We start from the raw sequence: 18,573 nt of genomic DNA, 5'->3' as shown, positions 1-18,573 counted from the left end.
TAAGGGTTTATGTTAGTTTTTATGACAAATGCTTTCTTGATGAGTTTTTGTTGTTGTTTGCCGGGGATTAGGCTAGTTTCGGTGTCCCCTATGCTTGATGAGTGTGTATGCATGTTGTGGAAAGTTGGGTGTGAGGATTTGAGAGTTTTGGGGCTGAAATGCATAGGGCATAATTGGGTTCTGCCATCCTGGAGAACCCAGGTTCGGCCGCCGAAAACCTGCATGGGAGGCAACCTTTTAGCAGCCTAACTTGACCCCGAAAGCATGCACTTTCGAATCTGTAAGAGAGTTTCGGCCGCCGAACCTACCCCCAAAGGACCCCGACTTTTGGATCTGTAGAGGACCTTCGGCCGCCGAACCTGCCGCTGAAATTCTCCTGCCCAGCCTTCCTTTGCCTATTTTGAATGCATGTTTTATGATGTTTTAGGGGGTTTTTGGGGAGATGTTTAGAGTTTTGTTAGAGATGTGTTTGGTTCCTCATTTGAGTCCACCTGTGTAGGATCGGATCAGGGAGACCGTAGAGGCCTTCAGTGAGCCAGCTGCGTCTCTATCAGTTGAGCGTCAGCCAGAGGTGAGTAGAACTAAACTAATCTATTGTTTTTAAAGTAATCAAACTTTTAAGCATGTTCATGCATCATGAATGCCATGTTATGTAATAAGTTGTTGCATTAGAATTCACGAATATGATGCATTGCATAATTTGCTGTTGATGTGGATGGATATTGAATGACCCACTAGCCCTCAATATAATATGATATGATACGGAAGTCCAGGTCGAGACCCATTCTACGCCCCTGGCATAGTTGGATATGTTATGTTATATTTAAGAGGAAGTCCTGAGGAGCTTCGTCGAGAGCCGGGTATTATTTGGATATGTAGAGGGTTACTGGTGAAAAGTCCATCCTTGATGTGTATTGTTTGTGTTGTGATGCATTTCATGAGAGAATATGTTTATTAAACTGTTTTTACGTTCTGCTCACTAGGCTCTTGTAGCTTATCCCTTTCCTCTAACCCCAAGTTTGCAGGGTCAATAATAGCTCGGAAAGTCGGCTAGAGGCTGGTATAAGCTCATGTAATAAAATAGTGGTGGATATGTACTATGTAATGGATTAGATTTATGCTTTACTCTAGTTTATGTTTAGTGTATCCCTGTTTATCATGATCTTTATGTAAAAGTTTTAATGATAAGTTATGATGAACCAAGCTTGAGGCATATGATGTTTACCATACTAGAGCATTTGATGAGGGCTCTAGTGTGAGTTTTATGTATACAGTTTATGATGCATGCACAGGTCGAGCTTGGCATATGAAAAGTTTAAATTTTTATGAAAATGTATGATTATGTATGGGATTTTATCAGGTACACAGGAGGTATAGTAGGTTTGCTACGGGATCCGGTGATCTTAAGTCGACCTAAATCTTAGCGCCCATAGCGGTCCGGTTTCCGGGTCGTTACACTTATGGTAAGCCATCTGCTTTTCTCATGGGTATTTCTAACTTCTTTGGCTTTTTTAACTTTGTTTTTCTTTTTTTTTTTTGTGGCAGGCCTTCGGAGTATTCCTTGAAATTGATGCCCAAAATCAGTCTTTTCAGAGCTTGGTGGAGTAGTGCATCGCTGAGGAGCACCGAAATGAAATATCATTATCACTAGTGAGGCTCGCGAATAAATTATTGAGTTCAAAGGGGTTATTAAGGACCTCACCAAACAACTGGGGAAGAAGAGGGAGGAGGTTGCCCAGGCCTCCCAATGAGTTTCTGCAGCTGAGTCTCAGCGAGAAGAGGCCTTAGCATAGTTGTCCTCTTTAGAGGAGTCCTGCTGTCAACGTAATGAGGCTTTAGCTCAAACTGCTATCCTCCAGTAGGAGCTCAACAAACACATCGAGGACTTGAAAGGTATGGCTTTGGCAGCGGAAGAGCTCATCTCCAACAACAACAATTCCGTTAAGAGGTCACTACTCTTGAGGAGTGAGGTATGTATTTGTGATACATACCTCAAGGCATGTATTTATGAACTTGGTTCGGATGGCTCATGCCTTCCTTCCTATATTCTTTTCCCTTTTGTTCTCTAGTGACGTGTAACCGCCATCCTACTATAGTACAACTTGTTATTATCACGCAGGACTATATATACGGATTACTGTGTCATTTTCCATCGTCAGACAGAGCGCCATGCAATCATGATCCCGGATATATGGGTCTGTAGCCCCACTGACCCATCAAGTCAGTTGAGTTGGATCTCCCATCGATGGGTCTGAATTCTGCTCTGTCTGGCCTATTTGTACAAAGTCAGGGCTGCGTGCTAATGGATGGACCTGCGTAGCGAGTTTTGATGAGGCTAGGGTTTAGCCTTTCTACATGGACTTAGCTGAGGGCAGAGTATCAAAGACCCAATAGTTATCAAGCATGACAGGACAATGTTGATTTTTGAGATAATATAATTTTTTTATATCTAGTCAATTAGATAAATTATTAATAATGGATATTTATAGATTTGTTTTACTTTATTTAAGTAATTTTTTAACTTATAAGTCCAATTAAATACTAATTTAGTTATAAGTCATTACTTATAAGCAAATTTAATCAACTTATAAATTAAACTAAAGGCATTTTTATTAAAACATAAATGATGTGAGTAGAAATGGGGTTGAATTGTGATTGATAAATGTGTAAAAAAGATAGAGATGGTTAGCTTCTATAGACGATCACTCCAACGCTTAAGTGAGTAAATTGTTAGCATAAACGAATGTAATAGATTGCTTTGAGTTTAGAATGAGTGTGTAAAAATACATACCTTTAAACTTTATGCATATTTGCTTTTATACTGTAAAGGAATGAGTTAGTTATCGAATCTCCTGAAAATTCGACTGGTATTAGTTAGTGAATAAGGAATTTTGAGATTATAAACGTAACGAGAATATATTAGATTATATTTGCTAACGGTGACTTTTCATAAAAGATTCAACCAGCTCAGGAAAGAGCGGAACAATAAATTTATGATGTCCTGATTTTCCTTATGAATGAGATTTCTGCTATAACGTATCAATTTAGTTCTTATTACGTGACTCTATTTTATAATAATAGTTTATAAATTTTAAATAATTGTTATATTATATTAATAAATATATGAATTATACTAATTTTAATATAAATTTCATTATATTTATGTATTAATTGGGTTAAATAATTTTTTATATAAAAGGATAAAAACATTTATCTTCATCTGAATATATCATAAATAAAAATAAAATTATAATAAAATTTATATTTAATCGTATTCAATTGGATGAAATCATGAAAAATTTTCATAGTGGCAAGAGAAGGAGGACGTGTAAATGGGAAAAGTTTGACTTGGAGAAGCAGCAATGTTGGCTGCAGCTTTGCATTCTGCTTGCTGACAGTCCTTACACACTTGTTTTTCTAATATATAAATTAGAGGTGATTAGTATTCTTTTTAATTTAAAAAAAATTAATCAAATTAAATTAATTTAAAATTTTAGTTTAATTTTTATTTTTTTAATTCATTCAGTTTAAATTTTATTTTTAAAAATTTCAATTATTTTAATTTAATTTAATTTTAATAAAATTAAACTGAATCAATTAATAATAATAATATATTATTTTTTATAATTTAAAAATATTAAACTATAATTAAAATTAAAATATTTTAATTTAATTTTAAAATATTAAAAATAAAATTTATTAAAAAATTTAATCAATCAAATCGTTAAAATCAAATTGAAAAATACTTAACCGAAAAAATACCCGTGTTATTTCATCCGAACTTTTAAATAATTCTTACACGCTTTTGGGTCCCATGATACGCCCACGAGTTCTCCATATAATAATGAATGCTGGGCTTGTTGCGGACCCACTTCCAGGTGTTTCTCCGCGATTGACGTCCATTTTTCTTTTCTGCTTTTCACATTCATCATTACGATTAACGGCAAATTATTAATATGTACTTGAAACAAACAACCTTCATTCCCTTAATAATTTAAAAAACAGCTCACAGGTATGTGAGTGTAAAAAATATTAAATTTAATTAATTAAAAATACTAAAATCAATTAAATTTTTTTTACCGAAAATTAATTAAAATTTTACAAATGATAAAATACATTATTCCTTCTTTACATTTTAAAATTTAAATATGTAGCCTAATTTTAATTTTTTCTTTATTCTATTGAAATTTATGCCTTACATGCAGTACTCAGTGCTATTATACTAAACAAAAAGTCAACGCTTCTGGTCTTGCTTTTACTTTAAACAAAAACAAGGATTGGCAACGAAGTCCAATCCATTAAAGTTTTCAAAAAGCAAATATTACAGAGGTTGTCAAAACAAACAAGAGACAAATCCATAACATTACACTGGCCAGTTAAGGCCTACTGTTAAATATAGTGATTTTCAATTAATTGTAGCTAGCAACGAGAACCCCTCCTGCAGCCAAGTGCACCCGCAGTCCTGGTCATTGAATCTACAAGAGAAGATGGTCTTGCACTCAGGCTAGCAGCTCTAGCATAGCTTGAAGAAGCTCCTGCACCTGATTGCCGGAAAAATGCTCCGTTCATCATTAAGTCTCCCTCTGACCTCCAGTTCCAGTGTCTCCACTCGCTCTCAGGCGCATCCTCATGTTTGGTCACCTACACCGAGAGCAACATTGGTTCTCATACTTTTCACATAAGAAATTTTATAATACAACGGTTGTGTGTGTGTATCATTTTGAGTCTCATATGGAACCGTTTTACGTATTCTGCGATTAAAGCCTCACCTCTTTCTTGGACCTGTCGTTTGGTGCAAGAAATCTATTCCCTTGGCTGTTAATGGTAGGGGAAGCACTCCCACCAATGGCATACATTTCCCAGTGAGTATAATCATTGTTCACCACATGAAAATATCCATGCCTACACCTGCAATTGAAACAAATATTTACATACCCTTTAACAAATCATCAATCATGCATTCATGTACATGCATGATTTTGAATTTTTCTTTAATTACCTTGGCATTCTCTGCACTAATCCTTCTCCAAAATGATTAAAGGCAATAGTAACTTGCATGTTCTTGTCTTGAGTATACGAGTCGCTATGACCCAAGAGCATGACCTTGTCATGATGAGTGAAGTAGTTGTTAGAGATAGTAATGGCTGTAGATCCATGGATGGCATCTATCAAACCATCATGGCAATTAGAGAGCGAGCAATGGTCGACCCAGATATGTTTGCTTGTGAAGATGGAAATACCATCACCGTCCGATTGAGTCCACCACCCTGAGTGATGAGGAGAATCTCTTATATTACCATTCCCTCCTTGCTTACAATCATGTATGTGTAATCCATGGATGATGATATTAGTTGCATAGTGAATAGTAATGCATGGTCCTCCAGAAATGTGAACACTAGCTCCTCTACCATCAAGAGTCTTGAAAGAATTCATCACCAGTTCTTGCTTCAGTTGAATAACCATATCTCTTTGGAAAACAATCCACAAGGGTTCATCTTGAATCACTGCATACCTGAGAGTCCCAGGCTTTGGGTTCACAGCATCATCATCACCAGAGTCAGTGACCACGTAAATTCTACCATTTCTTCCTCCAATGGCGTCCTTCCCAAACCCAATAGCACAGTCTGCTAATCTCTGACGGTTCCTCTCCCAATTGGGGTCGCACCGCCAGCAGTCGTCAATGGGGTTGCCGGTTCCACATGAGAGGAAGGCAAGGTTCCTCCTTGAAGCATTGATGCTCCTGAACCAAATTAAAATATCAACTTAGCTCCAGTATCAATTAATAAATTTGGATAAAAATCACTGCTAAATCGCCACAAAAATTGCAATAGTAAGAGTTTAGTGGTGAAATTTTTTTCATTAAAATTCCGTCACAAAAAGTTAAATTTGTTATACAGTAAAACCACAAATTAAAAGAAGTACATTACCTGTGCACCTCTTGTACAACTAGCTCAGGATCAGGAACTGGGGAAGAGAAAACGAAATGTGGGGTTACAATGGCGAAGAAGAAGAAGAGGAAAAGGGAAGAAAGAGTAGCAGTAGACATTTTGCTTCTTCTTCTTCCTGTTCTGCAGCTAGGAGGAGAGAAAAGAGAAGAGTAGGGGTGATTTTAGAGAGATGGGTATGGGTAGGGATTATAAAGAAGTGAAAAGCCGGGAGTAATGGCGTGATTAATTAATATGGAGAAGTGGGGTCTCAGCGAATAGGCATCGTAATTTCAGGTATTGCTTTGGTCTACATTTGTTGGTAGTTTAAACCGTTAATCAAGCCCTAATATGCAATTTTCTACCCATATGGATGGCCTAGTCAATCTTTCTGACTAAGTGAACAATCCTTACTATATTCTTTTTACCCAATTCTTTTAATTTTTGAGATTTATGTATCTTTATTATTTTTTAATTATATAAAAAATCTGGAGAAATTTTCATTAAGTTAATTTAATGAAGAAATATTTAATTATCTAATATTAAAAAATTGAGAATTCAAACTCTATCTGAGAATATTAAATTATTAAAATGTGGTTATCAAAAATACTTATAAAAAATTAAACAATGTAAAGTATATAGATTGAGGAAATTGAATACAAAAAGTTTAATAATAACAATTTATTTAATCTGTATAATAATTTTAAAAATTTAGTTAATAAAAAATAATTTTTATCATAAAAAATATAAATTATTTTAAATACTTTATTAAAAATTATATATAAAATTTTCAATATATTTTATTTTTAAAATTAAAATTAAAAAATAAAAAATAAATTATTTTATTATAAAATATTTTTATAAAAAATATTTATTTAAAAAAATATTTTCTAAATATAAATTATTTTCCGTTATTTCTTTTTTTTTTAAAAAAAATCAGAGTTAAAGTGAAATAAAATTATAAGTACTATTTATGCAATGATCTTAACCTAATTAATGACGGTGTTTGACCACCTTTTGTCGGTTGAGAGCTGATTTTACGGTGTGAACAAAGGAAAAATAAGTACAAGCTACCTTTGTTTTCTTCTTTGGACATTATGGAAGGCTTTCTTTCCCATTATTATTTATTTTTGAGAGATTTACCGTTTAATCTCTACATATTATGATAAGTCAATTTTTATATTTTTAGAAATCCATTAAAATGGCCTTATTTTTTTTTTCATCAATAAAATAATCTTTTCGTCCTTCTTTCCGTTAAAATTAGATAAAAAATAAAGAAGAAAAATTTTAAAATTTAATTTTACTCTCAAATAAAATATCTTATTTATCTTTTGGATATTACTATTATTAACAAGTCAGTCCCCATATTTTCAAAAATCTATTAAAACGTTATTATCTTTTTTCATATCTATTAAAATATTCTTATCGTTTCTTTCCGTCAATGAAATTGTCCTTATCTTTTCTTATATCTATTAAAACGTCCTTATCGTTTCTTTTCATCAATGAAATAGTCTCTCATTATCGTTTCTTTCCGTCAACGAAATCATCCCTCACTATATTTTCAAAAATCTATTAAAATATTTTTATCTTTTCTTATATCTATTAAAACATTCATAACGTTTCTTTTCGTCAATGAAATAATCTATATCTTTTCTCACATCTATTAAAATGTCCTTATCGTTTCTTTTCGTTAACGAAATAGTCCCTCCTGCCCTTCCTCTTCGTTATTTAAAATTGTATAATACCCTTCCCTCTTTTTGTTTAATCCCTTTCTTGTGCTGTAACAAAACGGGCCACCTTAATTTAATTGTTCAAAGACATTTGCGGCTGCTTTTATATGTATAAGAAAATTTAGAGATGATGATTATGTCTAACATGGCTTGTACTTGACTTAAGGTCGATGTTTCCTTCTACAATTTGAGACCAAAATAAATCTTTTTCTGATATTTATTGAATATTAGTACGAAAGTTAAAAGAAATAATGGCCAAATGCACTTTAGACTTTGCCATTTTCTTGAAAGAAAAATGATATGTTAGTTATAAATGAATTTGTGTCAACTTATATATCATTAATGAATTTTGTTAAAATCGCCAAGATTTTAATTTGAATTTTATTAAAATTATTATGATTTTAATTTGATTTTTATGATTGCCGTTCGCGCATGTAAATTTTATTTTTTAATAAAAAAATAAAAATAACAAATTATTTGAAAAATTAATATATATGTGTGATATGACATGGATTTTAAATTGAGATCTCTTTAAAGACTTACCCTATAAACTGATTTTTTAAAATTTTACATTAACGGTGGAAGTATATGTGTTGACTTATATATCACTAAAACCTTTAATTTAAATAAAATGGTTGTATGTGTGAATTTTATCCTTTTAATAAAAAAAAAAGATAGCCCTTGTCCATTACTTTCCAAGAAGATTGCAGAGAAATTCAGTTGCCTTTTATTGACTTGCCAAGCCTTAATTTGCAGCATACAGCATGGAGATCTAACTTAATTGAAGGAAAGAAAAAAAATAATAATTTAATACCAGAAAATTCAACATATGGGACATGGTTTTAAAATAAATATAAAAAAACAATTGAATTTTAAATTTGACATCTCTCCATTCTACTGATAATTTAGGTAAAAAAATTTTAAATTCTAAGAACAGCAATCATGTTATTCCACCAAAAATACTTAAGCAGTAAATAATCATGTCCGAGAGGATTCGGTGACATAAATTTATCCCAATAATTTCAAATTATAAAACTATAGTTTTTTAAAGGACTGTTTTCTTTCCGAGGTTAAAAATTTATTAATTTAATTAATTCGAGTTAAAATTTTTATAGAAGAAATGTACTTTTTAAAATTTTAAAAATAATTCATATTCAAAATTTAAATTCAAAACTTCTAACTAAAAAGCAGAAGAAATTGATATCATTTCATCTCACTTTTGAAAACTTACCGAAAGAATTTAACAATTTATGTATTTAAGCATTTATATATATATTTTTTTGCCTATAAGCAGATTTTAGTTTAATTTATTTACATTGATTTTTTTTTAAAAAAAAAAACACAATTTAAGGGCGCAGTCCCCTTTATACACTTCATACATCCACATTGGATATGCCTTAACCCCTTCGATTAGTATTATTTAATTATTTTTAATAAAATAATTTAAATAAATTCTTCCAAAATTATATAAAATTTATTTTTTTTACAATGAAATTTTTTCAAATTAAAAAATTAAATTTTTTATTTTAAATAAGAAAATTATTTAAAATTAATTGAATTAAATTGTTATAATTTTAATTCAAAAAAAAAAATTGATAGTATCCAATAGACCATGTCGGTTAGATGACCATTTGTCCATGTCGAACGACCACTCCAGCAGATCAGGTGACGACCTCTCCAATAGATTAGGTCGAATCTAGCAAACCAGGTGACGACTTTCTCAGTAGATCAAGTCAGACGACTTCTCCAATAGATCAGGTTAGACGACTTCTCCAATAGAGCAGGTCAGACGACTTTTCCGGTAGATCAAGTTGGATGACCACTCAAAGGTCAAACGATCATTCCAGATGACCAAATCTAAGTTAGACGACTTCTTCAGTAGATCAGGTCGGACGACTATTCCAAAAGACGTGCCAATTAATAGAAGAGGTTGGACAATCATTCTAAAAGACACGTCAGCTGCACGAAATAACTGAAGAATTTTTTTCTCTCTCTTAACTTACATGTTTTCTGTTGTAACAATAGCTATATATAATGACGTGTACCCTTCCATAATAGTCGATAAAGTTGTATATAAACTCATTCTTATCAAATAAAAAAAAATGCGAGCGAGTATTGTCTTAGCCTCTTTATTCCTATCAAGTTCTTTTTGTTACATTGTATCGGAGCATACTTATGCTGTATTTATTCTCTAATTTTTCTTCCTTCTTCGTCACTCAAGTGGCGGAAGAACAATCCAGAGAAACAACCTCAAAAATCGTAAATCAAACCAAAACTGAAAAGAAGAATGAGAGTGACTTCCTCAGACTTCAAAACTCGGATAATCATGGAATGCAATTGGTTATGGAGCAGATCTATGATGATTGCTTTATGGGCCAAGAACAAACTTAGTTTTATTGATGGCACCTTTGAAATGCCACCTGTTGAGTCTCAAAACTTAGAGAAATGGAAGAAGGTGGACAGTATGGTTACCACATGGATATTAAGCTCAATGTCAAAAGATTTTATTAATGAATTCATATATGAGTCGTCTTCTCAAATACTTTGGGAAAAAGTTAAGGAAAGATTCAGACAGATCAATAGACCCCTTCTCTATCAGATCAAGTAGGAGATAAGTTTTCTTACTTAAGCTAATACCTCTGGCATGATTTATTTTATCAGACTGAAGAGATTGTGGGATGAATCAACTTGTTTAAAGCCTTTACCTATATGTGAATGTGGTGTGTCCAAACAGTTGAATGAGATTTGCAATGAGGATAAACTGATTCAATGTTTAATGGACTTAAATGATCGCTATAATCATTTTAAGAATAAGATCTTACTTTTGGATCATCTTTCGACCATTAACAAAGCTTACTCGATAGTGGTTAGAGTTGAAAAATAGAAAGAAATATACAGCGGCGATACAGTTGGAGACTTCAACTCGGTTATGATGACCAGAAACCAATCGCAGCTGGAAAAATTCAAAGCAAGAAAAATGAATGGGGCAGAAAAGAAAATAGAACCTGTGGTTACTGTAAAGGTAAGGGGCACACAAAGGAAGCGTGTTTTAAGCTTCACAGGTACCCATAATTGTTCACCAAGCTGAAAATAATAGGATGAAAAGAAAAGGACTGATTGTTGCAAATGTACAGGAGAACACGATGGAAACTGATGGCAAACAATAGGCAGCCAAGTGAGTTGGGCAGATTTAATTCAGCAGGAGGAGGTGGCAAAATATATGCAAAACCAAAATCCAGTAACAAATGAAGCAAGTTATGTTAATTTCTCTCGATTTGCACGTAAGAATACTAGCATCTATCCTACTAGCAGACATGATAAAAATTTCATATGGATAATAGACTCAGGTGCATCAACTCATATGTGTAGTGACTTATCTCTATTCTATATCATTTCTGCAATACCAAATAAAAGTACCATAACCCTACCCGATGGAACATCCAAACATGTTCATTATTCTTGAAGCATTAAACTCTCATCTAAAATAATTCTACAAAATACCTTGTATGTTCCTACTTTAAGCACAATTTACTTTCAATCAGTAGCCTTTTTAAATTCTCTAAACTAACAATAAACTTTTCTTTTGAAACCTGCTTTGTACAGGACTCAGTGACTGAAGAGGTGTGGTATAGTTGCCAACTCTAGCACTGATTGTATCAAGTTAAACCTCATGCATGAAAAGAATGAAGTTTTCATTTATACTCTTGTCAAAATTCCTATGAACTATGGCATTCAAGACTTGGTCATACATCACATGCAAAATTAATTAGTATCTTAACCATTCAACCAGAAAATAAGGAGAATCAAGTGTGTGAAATATATCCACTTATAAAGGTTAAGCTTTCAGAAAAGCAAAATAACGATTGAAACTATTTTTTAACCAATTCATATTGATATATGGGGCCTGTATTTAACTCATTTAATTTTAAGTGCAAAATACATTTTGACTATAATGGATGATTTTTCAAGAGTCACTTAGACATATCTTTTGTATGATAAATTTAATGTGCATAACATATTTCATGATTTCATTAACATGATATAAAATCAGCTTCATAAGAATATCAAGATAATGAGGTCGGATAATGGAAAAAATTCATAAATAAACAGTGTAAAACTCTTTGTAAATCAAATATCAAGATAATGAGGTTGGATAATGGAAAAAATTCATAAATAAACAGTGTAAAACTCTTTTTAAATCAAAAGGAATTTCCAATTAAAGAAAAAATTTATACACTTCACAACAAAATAATATCGTGGAAAGAAAACATAAACATTTATTGCAAGTGACAAAGGTTATAATATTTGAATCTAAACTTTCAAATTTTTTTAGGTAGAAAGTATAGTAATTGCCACTTATATTATAAATAGATTGCCAAGTTCAGTTTTGAATTGGAAAACCCCTTATGAAATTCTCTTTGAACGGATGCTGACCTACAAACATTTAAAAGTTTTTTGCTGTCTATATTTTTCTACAAATAGGTCTAAAAAGGATAAGTTTGAACAAAATGTTTTTAAATGTGTTTTTATTGGGTATGTCTCAGGTTTCAAAACATACAAATTATATAATTTATATCAAAAGAAAATAATAATATCAAGAGATGTGGTTTTTTATAAAACATATTTTCTTTTTACAAGTGGGGACACTTCAATATTTAATACTACAGTGTCATTACCTATTTCATCTCGACCTAAATTCACCACCTATACTTGATATTTTCAGCTTGCACCGACCTCATCACAACCTGAATAACAATTCATCACCTACCCTTGACAATTTCGACCTGCATCAATCTCATTCTGACTTGAACAACAATTCATCATCTACTCTTAACAATTTCAACTTGTATCGACCTCATTCCAATCTGAATAATAATCCATCACCCATCCTTGACATTTTCGACCTACACCGACCTTCTCATTCCGGTCTGAATTATGACTTTCTTATTCTTGAGCTATTCTCCGGATACACAAATAGCAAGAAAATTGAACCACTTCTTCAAACAAATTCAGAAGAACCAAGGAGAAATGCTAGAGTTACTTCTAAACCAAGCTGGTTAAATGATTATGTGATGAATAATTCTTCACTTATTGAATCCTCAGTCAACACTTCAATAGAAACTAGTCCGAGCCAAGGTAACATCTGAGACTTGTCGAACTTATCCCTTACTTATAGTCTTTCACACACATTATTTATGGCAAATGTGTCTATTATCCATACACCCATTTTCTACAATCAAGTTAGGGGGGGATAGTAACTAGGTTCATGCCATACAATAAGAGATAGAGGCATTAGAACGAAATCAGATATGGATACTCACTACACTACCCAAAGGCAAAAAGGTAATTTCGTCAAAATGAGTTTATAAAGTAAAGCACAAACAAGATGGGAGTATAGACAAGTATAAAGTCAGACTGGTTGCCAAAGGCTATAATCAACTACCAAAATTGCTTATCATGAAAGTTTTTTCCCAGTGGCAAAAATAGTAACTATCAGACTCTTCCTAGGCATTTCCATAAAATTTGAGTGATCTGTCTATCAGTTAGATGTAAATAATGCATTACATGGGTACTTAGATGAAGAAGTCTACATGCGTCCACTAGAGGGATATACAAAACCCAAAGCGGGACAAGTGTGCAAGTTAATTAAAAGTCTCTATGAGTTGAAGCAAGCGGGCAGACAGGGGAATAATGAACTTATAGTAAAGTCACAAGACTACAGATTCAAGTAGTCCTCATCTGATCATTGCTTGTTCATAAAGCAAGTAGAAAATGAATTTACAGCTCTAATTATCTATGTTGATGATCTCTTGATTAAAGGTTCAAATAACAGTAGATTCTGCATGCCAAACATTTCCTTCACCAATAATTCACAATTAGGGACCTAGGATATGCCAAATTTTTTCTAGGGATAGAGATCAGCCGATCTCAAGAATGAAAGTTTTTAAATCAATAGAAATACATTTTGGACATTCTCCAAGACACTGGTCTGACCAATTTGAAAGCAGCATCCTATCCACTATTAAGAAGCATCAAACTGGATAATAAATCAGGGGAGCTCATTGAACACCCAGAACAATACAGAGAACTCATAGGAAGGTTGTTATACCTCGGTCTTACAAGACCTGATGTTACTTTTGCCACGCAGCAACTCAGTCAGTTCATGCAATCTCCCAGAAAGTCTCATTGGGATGCAAGAATTCAGGTCCTTCGTTATTTAAAGGGATGTCCATTGAAAAGTCTATTCTTTTCTGCTTCTAAAGGCACGCAACTCAAAACTTTTTGCGACTCTGATTGGGCTTTCTGTCCTGTATTATGAAAATCCATCACATGCTATTGTATCTTTCTCGGATCATCCTTAATTTTCTGGAGAGCAAAAAAATAATGCACAGTTAGCAGATCTTCCGCTGAAGCAGAATACAGAAGCATGGCAATAATAGTATGTGAACTAAAATTGATAAGTTACATTTTTTGAGATTTTAATCTATAAATATCTCTTCCTATTCATCTCTTCTATGATAATCAAGCGGCCGAGCACATTGCTGTGAATCTTGTTTCTCATGAATAAACAAAACATCTTGAAATTAATTGCCATGTGGTCCGGGAACAACTCATAAAAGGATTCATTTCTACCTTGCACGTCTCTTCCCAACATCAACTTGTCCACCTCCTTACTAAGCCTTCAACCTCCATTTCCTTTCATGAGCATCTGTTCAAGATGGGCTTTTGAGATCTGCCGCCTCCATCTTGAGAGAAGGGCCTGATAGTATCTAACAGACCAAGTCGGTCGGATGACCATTTGTCTAGGTCGGACGACCACTCCAGCAGACCAGGTGACGACCTTCTCAATAGACCAAGTTGGACAACCTCTCAAGTAGACAAGGTTGGACGACTTCTCCAGTAGACCAGGTCGAACGCCTATTCCAAAAAATGTGTCAGCTAACATAAGAGGTTGGACAATCATTCTAAAAGACGCGCCAGCTGCACAAAATAATGGAAAAATCTTTTTCTCTCTTTAACTCACATATTTTCTGTTGTAACGATAACTGTACATAATAACGTGTACCTTTCAAAATAGTTGATGGAGCTATATATAAATCCATTTTTATCGAATAAAAAAATGCAAGCGAATATTGTTTCAATCTTTTTATTTATATTAAATTATATATTATTACAATAATATACTGTCGCTCATAATTTAAAAAAAAAAAAAAAAGCCATGTCCCGTATCTATCTTTAATATTATGCAAGATATGCTGATATTTTTTGCTAAAATAATATAATTTTGGCTTTTTTTTCTCAAAATATTGTATAAATTTCATGGAACTACATTAAAAACAATAAAATCTCAAAATATTTAATCATATTCAAAGAATAATATTTTCTAAATAAAAAAAATCTAATCCACCCCGATTGATAAAAAAAAATATCTCTAAAAATAGAACTAATAAAAAATGGATTAATTGAATAACTATTAATTATCATCTTTTAAAAAAAAAAACTAAAAATTAACTTATTCAAATATTTATCACTATTAACTACATTTAAAATTATAATAATTCTAGAATTTTTTATTCTAAATAGGCCCTATCCACATGCACTTTATAACTAATATAAGGTCTGGAAAAATAAACTCACATGACATATTTCGCATTGGAATAGTGTCTAATTAAGAAAATCTCTTCCATAATATTAAGTGAAAAAAAAATAAAAAGCCAGATAGGATAACATACAAAATTATAGAATATAATTTTCTAATTAGTATGTAAATTAATTGTATTTTAATATATCTATTGAAAAAGTAGAAAAATATGTTAATTTATTTTTTTCTCTCTTATTAATTTTTTTTAATTTTATGTATTATAATATTATTAACTTTTTAAATGTCATTAAAAGCTGAAAAATCCAATGAAATTAGTAAAAATTAAAAAATATAAGAAATTGAAATTAATAAAACTTAAGAAGTATTTATTTTTTATATACTCCTCCGTTAATTTTATTTTTTTTATACATATTACGAAAGATAATTTTTTTTATTAATCTTTTAATTATATTATTTTAAAAAATTTAATTTTATTAAATATTAAAAGAGATTTTTTAAAAAAAATTTAAAAATAAAATAAAATTAAATAGAATTATAATAGTAAATTTATATATCACTATCCTATTAAAAAGAAACAATAATATTAAAATAATAAAAAAAATAAATAAAATTTATGAGATGGAAGTAAGGATTTTATTATGAAATGGAAGTAAGGGCGAGTAGCATTCGATTCTAACAAAAAAAAAAAGACCGAATTAGTTAATTAATTTAAAATTTTGATTTATTTATTTATTTATTTCGGTTTGTTTCGGTTTTTAGTTTTATAATTTTCAATTATTTTGATTCGATTCAATTTTAGTTAGAAAAATTAAAAAAATAAATCGAACTGATTAGTGATATTAGTATATTATTTTTTTATAATATAAAGTGATTAAATTATAGTTAAAATTAAAATATTTTAATTAAATTTTAAAATATTAAAAATAAAGTATAAAAAATAAAAAATTTATTAAAAAATTTAATTCATCAAATCAAATTGAATTAAATATCACTAATTCGATTCGATTCAATTCAATTCAATTTATCTCTAAAATCAATTTAGTTTAATTTTTATAAATATAAAATTTTAAATTTTAATTTATTCAATTTAATTTAATTTTAAATTCAACCTGTTCGAGCACGTTTAAACATCGACTGAAGTTGGAATAAATTCTCCTTAAACCCAACCCATGAACAAAGAGGTAAACGATCACAAGAGAATATGCTAGGGAAAGAGGGCCCAAAGCCCCAAACCAAATAGCCATATGCCACAAGGGGGAGAACATCTCCAATCCTTAAATAAGTAATTTTTATTTATAGTCTCTATTTTTTAAAAAAAATGATGGTTATTATTTTTCCTCTTTTTTTTAAAAAGTAAAATTACCATTTAAATCATAAATTTGTTAAATAAATTGATTACTCTGTTTGGTGCTTCTCTAATCTTTAATTTATTATTAAAATAATTCTTAAAATTTTATTTTAGATTAAAGTAATGGAATTATTTTTTTTTGTAATTGCATAAAAATAAATTATTTAAAATTATACTATTTCATCAACTATATTACTTTAAATTCCTTGTATCTCATTTACATTCTTTTTTCATTCCACAATATTTTTTTATTTTTGGAGATGGATTCAATATTTATTTTTTAAAGTATTCGACCGGTTTGATTTAAAATTAAATTAAATTAAATAAATTAAAAATTAAAATTTTAATATTTATATAAATTAAATCAAATTAATTTTAAATAAAAAATTAATTTAAATTAAATTTATTTAATTTAATTCAATTTAATTGGTAGATTAAACTTTTTAATAAGCTTTTATTTTTTATATATTATTTTTAATATTTTAAAATTTAATTGAAATATTTCAATTTTAGTTATAGTCTTTCAACCATAATTATAATCTAATTTTTTTTATATTATCAAAAATAATATATTATTATAGTTAATCGATTTGATTTAATTTTATTGATTTTTCTCATCAAAATTAAAAGAAAAATAAAAATTTTAAAAATAAAAAATAAATCAAATCGAAAAAAATAAAAAATCAAACTAATTTTTAAATTAATTTAATGTGATCGATTTGTTTTTACTGAACCAAATGTTATCATCCACTTCCATTAAAACAAATATGAAAAAAAAAAAAAAAAAGAAGCCGCAATGTTATAATTGAAAATTTATTTTGTAATTATTAATTTTTAAAATTAAAACAACAGAAGAAAAAATAGAGTGATTTAAATGAAATTAATTTTCGGTCTAATCTCACTTGCTAACGTGGTGTCTAAGAATCAAACATGACATCTCTCTTTAGGGACATGGACCATTTGTTTCATTAATGAAAGAAATATCTTATGTGGGTAGTTGATACAAGATCTCTCCCTTCTTGCATAAGCATTCTAAACAGGGAAGCTATAGCAGCTTCTTCTCATTACATTTTCCTCACTTTCTCTACTTTTGCTTCACATAATAATAACACTATGCCTCAGCTTTCACATATTAAATTAGTCAAATTGGCAGAATAATGATACACAATCAAGTTAATAGAGAGAAACCCATCACCATTTTTGGGCACTTTTCCTTTCTCTTTAAGGTGGTTAGTAATAAAAGATATTATATACTTATAGTACAAGGAGTTCCATCTGCTAAGCCATGGAGCTTTCTCTCCTTAATGGCTGGATCTTCTAACAAGAACACTTTGTCTTTGTCTCTAACACCTATCATGTGTAAGTACTCAATGTCTTCTCTTTCTTTTCCTTTGAACAACAGCCTTTGCTCTCTTGGCTCCAGCCCGCTTACCAGTGACAATACTATCTTTAATTCTCCTGATTGTTTCAAGAATTAAACTCATGTAAGTCTCGAAAGTTGAAATGAAAGGAAATTAGAGAAGAAGTTGATATTGTCATTATAAAAAATTAAACTTTTACCAAAAGTTGAAGTTGCATCAATGGAAATGTCATGCCATTGAGAAAGAGTGGAGACTCTAATTGTAATCAACTCTCCAACGCTATCTCCATTTTCTCTCTTTTGAACGAGCATTCCACCAGGCCTAAGCTCCCATTTGATTTCACCAAGGCCTCCACAAGACCCTTCTCTTTCACTTCCACCTTTATTATTTCCATTACCACCATTGCAACCGAGCTTAAAGCTTCCTCTGCAGAACCTCTTTGACCTCAACTTCATCATCTTCAAGCACCTCTCTAGCTTCTCTCAAGAACTAGAACAAGTGAAGGTGGTAGAGATTAAGATAGTTAAATAAAGGGAGAAGGCATGCAAGAGGACAAAAGAAGCTTGTGATCAATGGAGATAACAAATGAGATGATGCCACATGGGGC

The 18,573-nt window shown here is 30.8% G+C and overlaps 2 protein-coding genes across 2 annotated transcripts; both read right to left on the bottom strand.

Moving 5' to 3' along the window:
• Positions 1-4,217: 4,217 nt before the first annotated feature.
• LOC110604668 (pectate lyase) lies at positions 4,218-6,116 on the bottom strand. Its single transcript, XM_021742930.2, has 4 exons — positions 5,928-6,116; positions 5,000-5,740; positions 4,770-4,908; positions 4,218-4,641 (listed from the first exon to the last, which is right to left on the bottom strand). The coding sequence occupies exons 1-4, from the start codon at positions 6,044-6,046 to the stop codon at positions 4,420-4,422; spliced, it is 1,221 nt and encodes a 406-aa protein (XP_021598622.1). The 5' UTR covers positions 6,047-6,116; the 3' UTR covers positions 4,218-4,419.
• Positions 6,117-17,705: 11,589 nt separating this feature from the next.
• LOC110605666 (BAG family molecular chaperone regulator 2) lies at positions 17,706-18,573 on the bottom strand. The gene is made up of 2 exons (XM_021744312.2): positions 18,166-18,573; positions 17,706-18,063 (listed from the first exon to the last, which is right to left on the bottom strand). The coding sequence occupies exons 1-2, from the start codon at positions 18,422-18,424 to the stop codon at positions 17,852-17,854; spliced, it is 471 nt and encodes a 156-aa protein (XP_021600004.1). The 5' UTR covers positions 18,425-18,573; the 3' UTR covers positions 17,706-17,851.

The sequence above is a fragment of the Manihot esculenta genome, chromosome 17 (assembly GCF_001659605.2).
Source record: "Manihot esculenta cultivar AM560-2 chromosome 17, M.esculenta_v8, whole genome shotgun sequence".
In the NCBI taxonomy this organism is placed as follows: domain Eukaryota; kingdom Viridiplantae; phylum Streptophyta; class Magnoliopsida; order Malpighiales; family Euphorbiaceae; genus Manihot; species Manihot esculenta.
Note: the sequence above shows the minus strand (reverse complement) of the source record. Positions and strands in the feature narration are given on the sequence as shown.

Coding starts and splice junctions, on each gene's coding strand:
- LOC110605666 (XM_021744312.2), bottom strand. CDS start 18,424: ATGATGAAGTTGAGGTCAAAGAGGTTCTGCAGAGGAAGCTTTAAGCTC. Junction 18,064..18,165: donor TGATGCAACTTCAACTTTTG/GTAAAAGTTTAA, acceptor TGAAACAATCAG/GAGAATTAAAGATAGTATTG.
- LOC110604668 (XM_021742930.2), bottom strand. CDS start 6,046: ATGTCTACTGCTACTCTTTCTTCCCTTTTCCTCTTCTTCTTCTTCGCC. Junction 4,909..4,999: donor TTAGTGCAGAGAATGCCAAG/GTAATTAAAGAA, acceptor TTTCAATTGCAG/GTGTAGGCATGGATATTTTC. Junction 4,642..4,769: donor ACGACAGGTCCAAGAAAGAG/GTGAGGCTTTAA, acceptor CTCTCGGTGTAG/GTGACCAAACATGAGGATGC.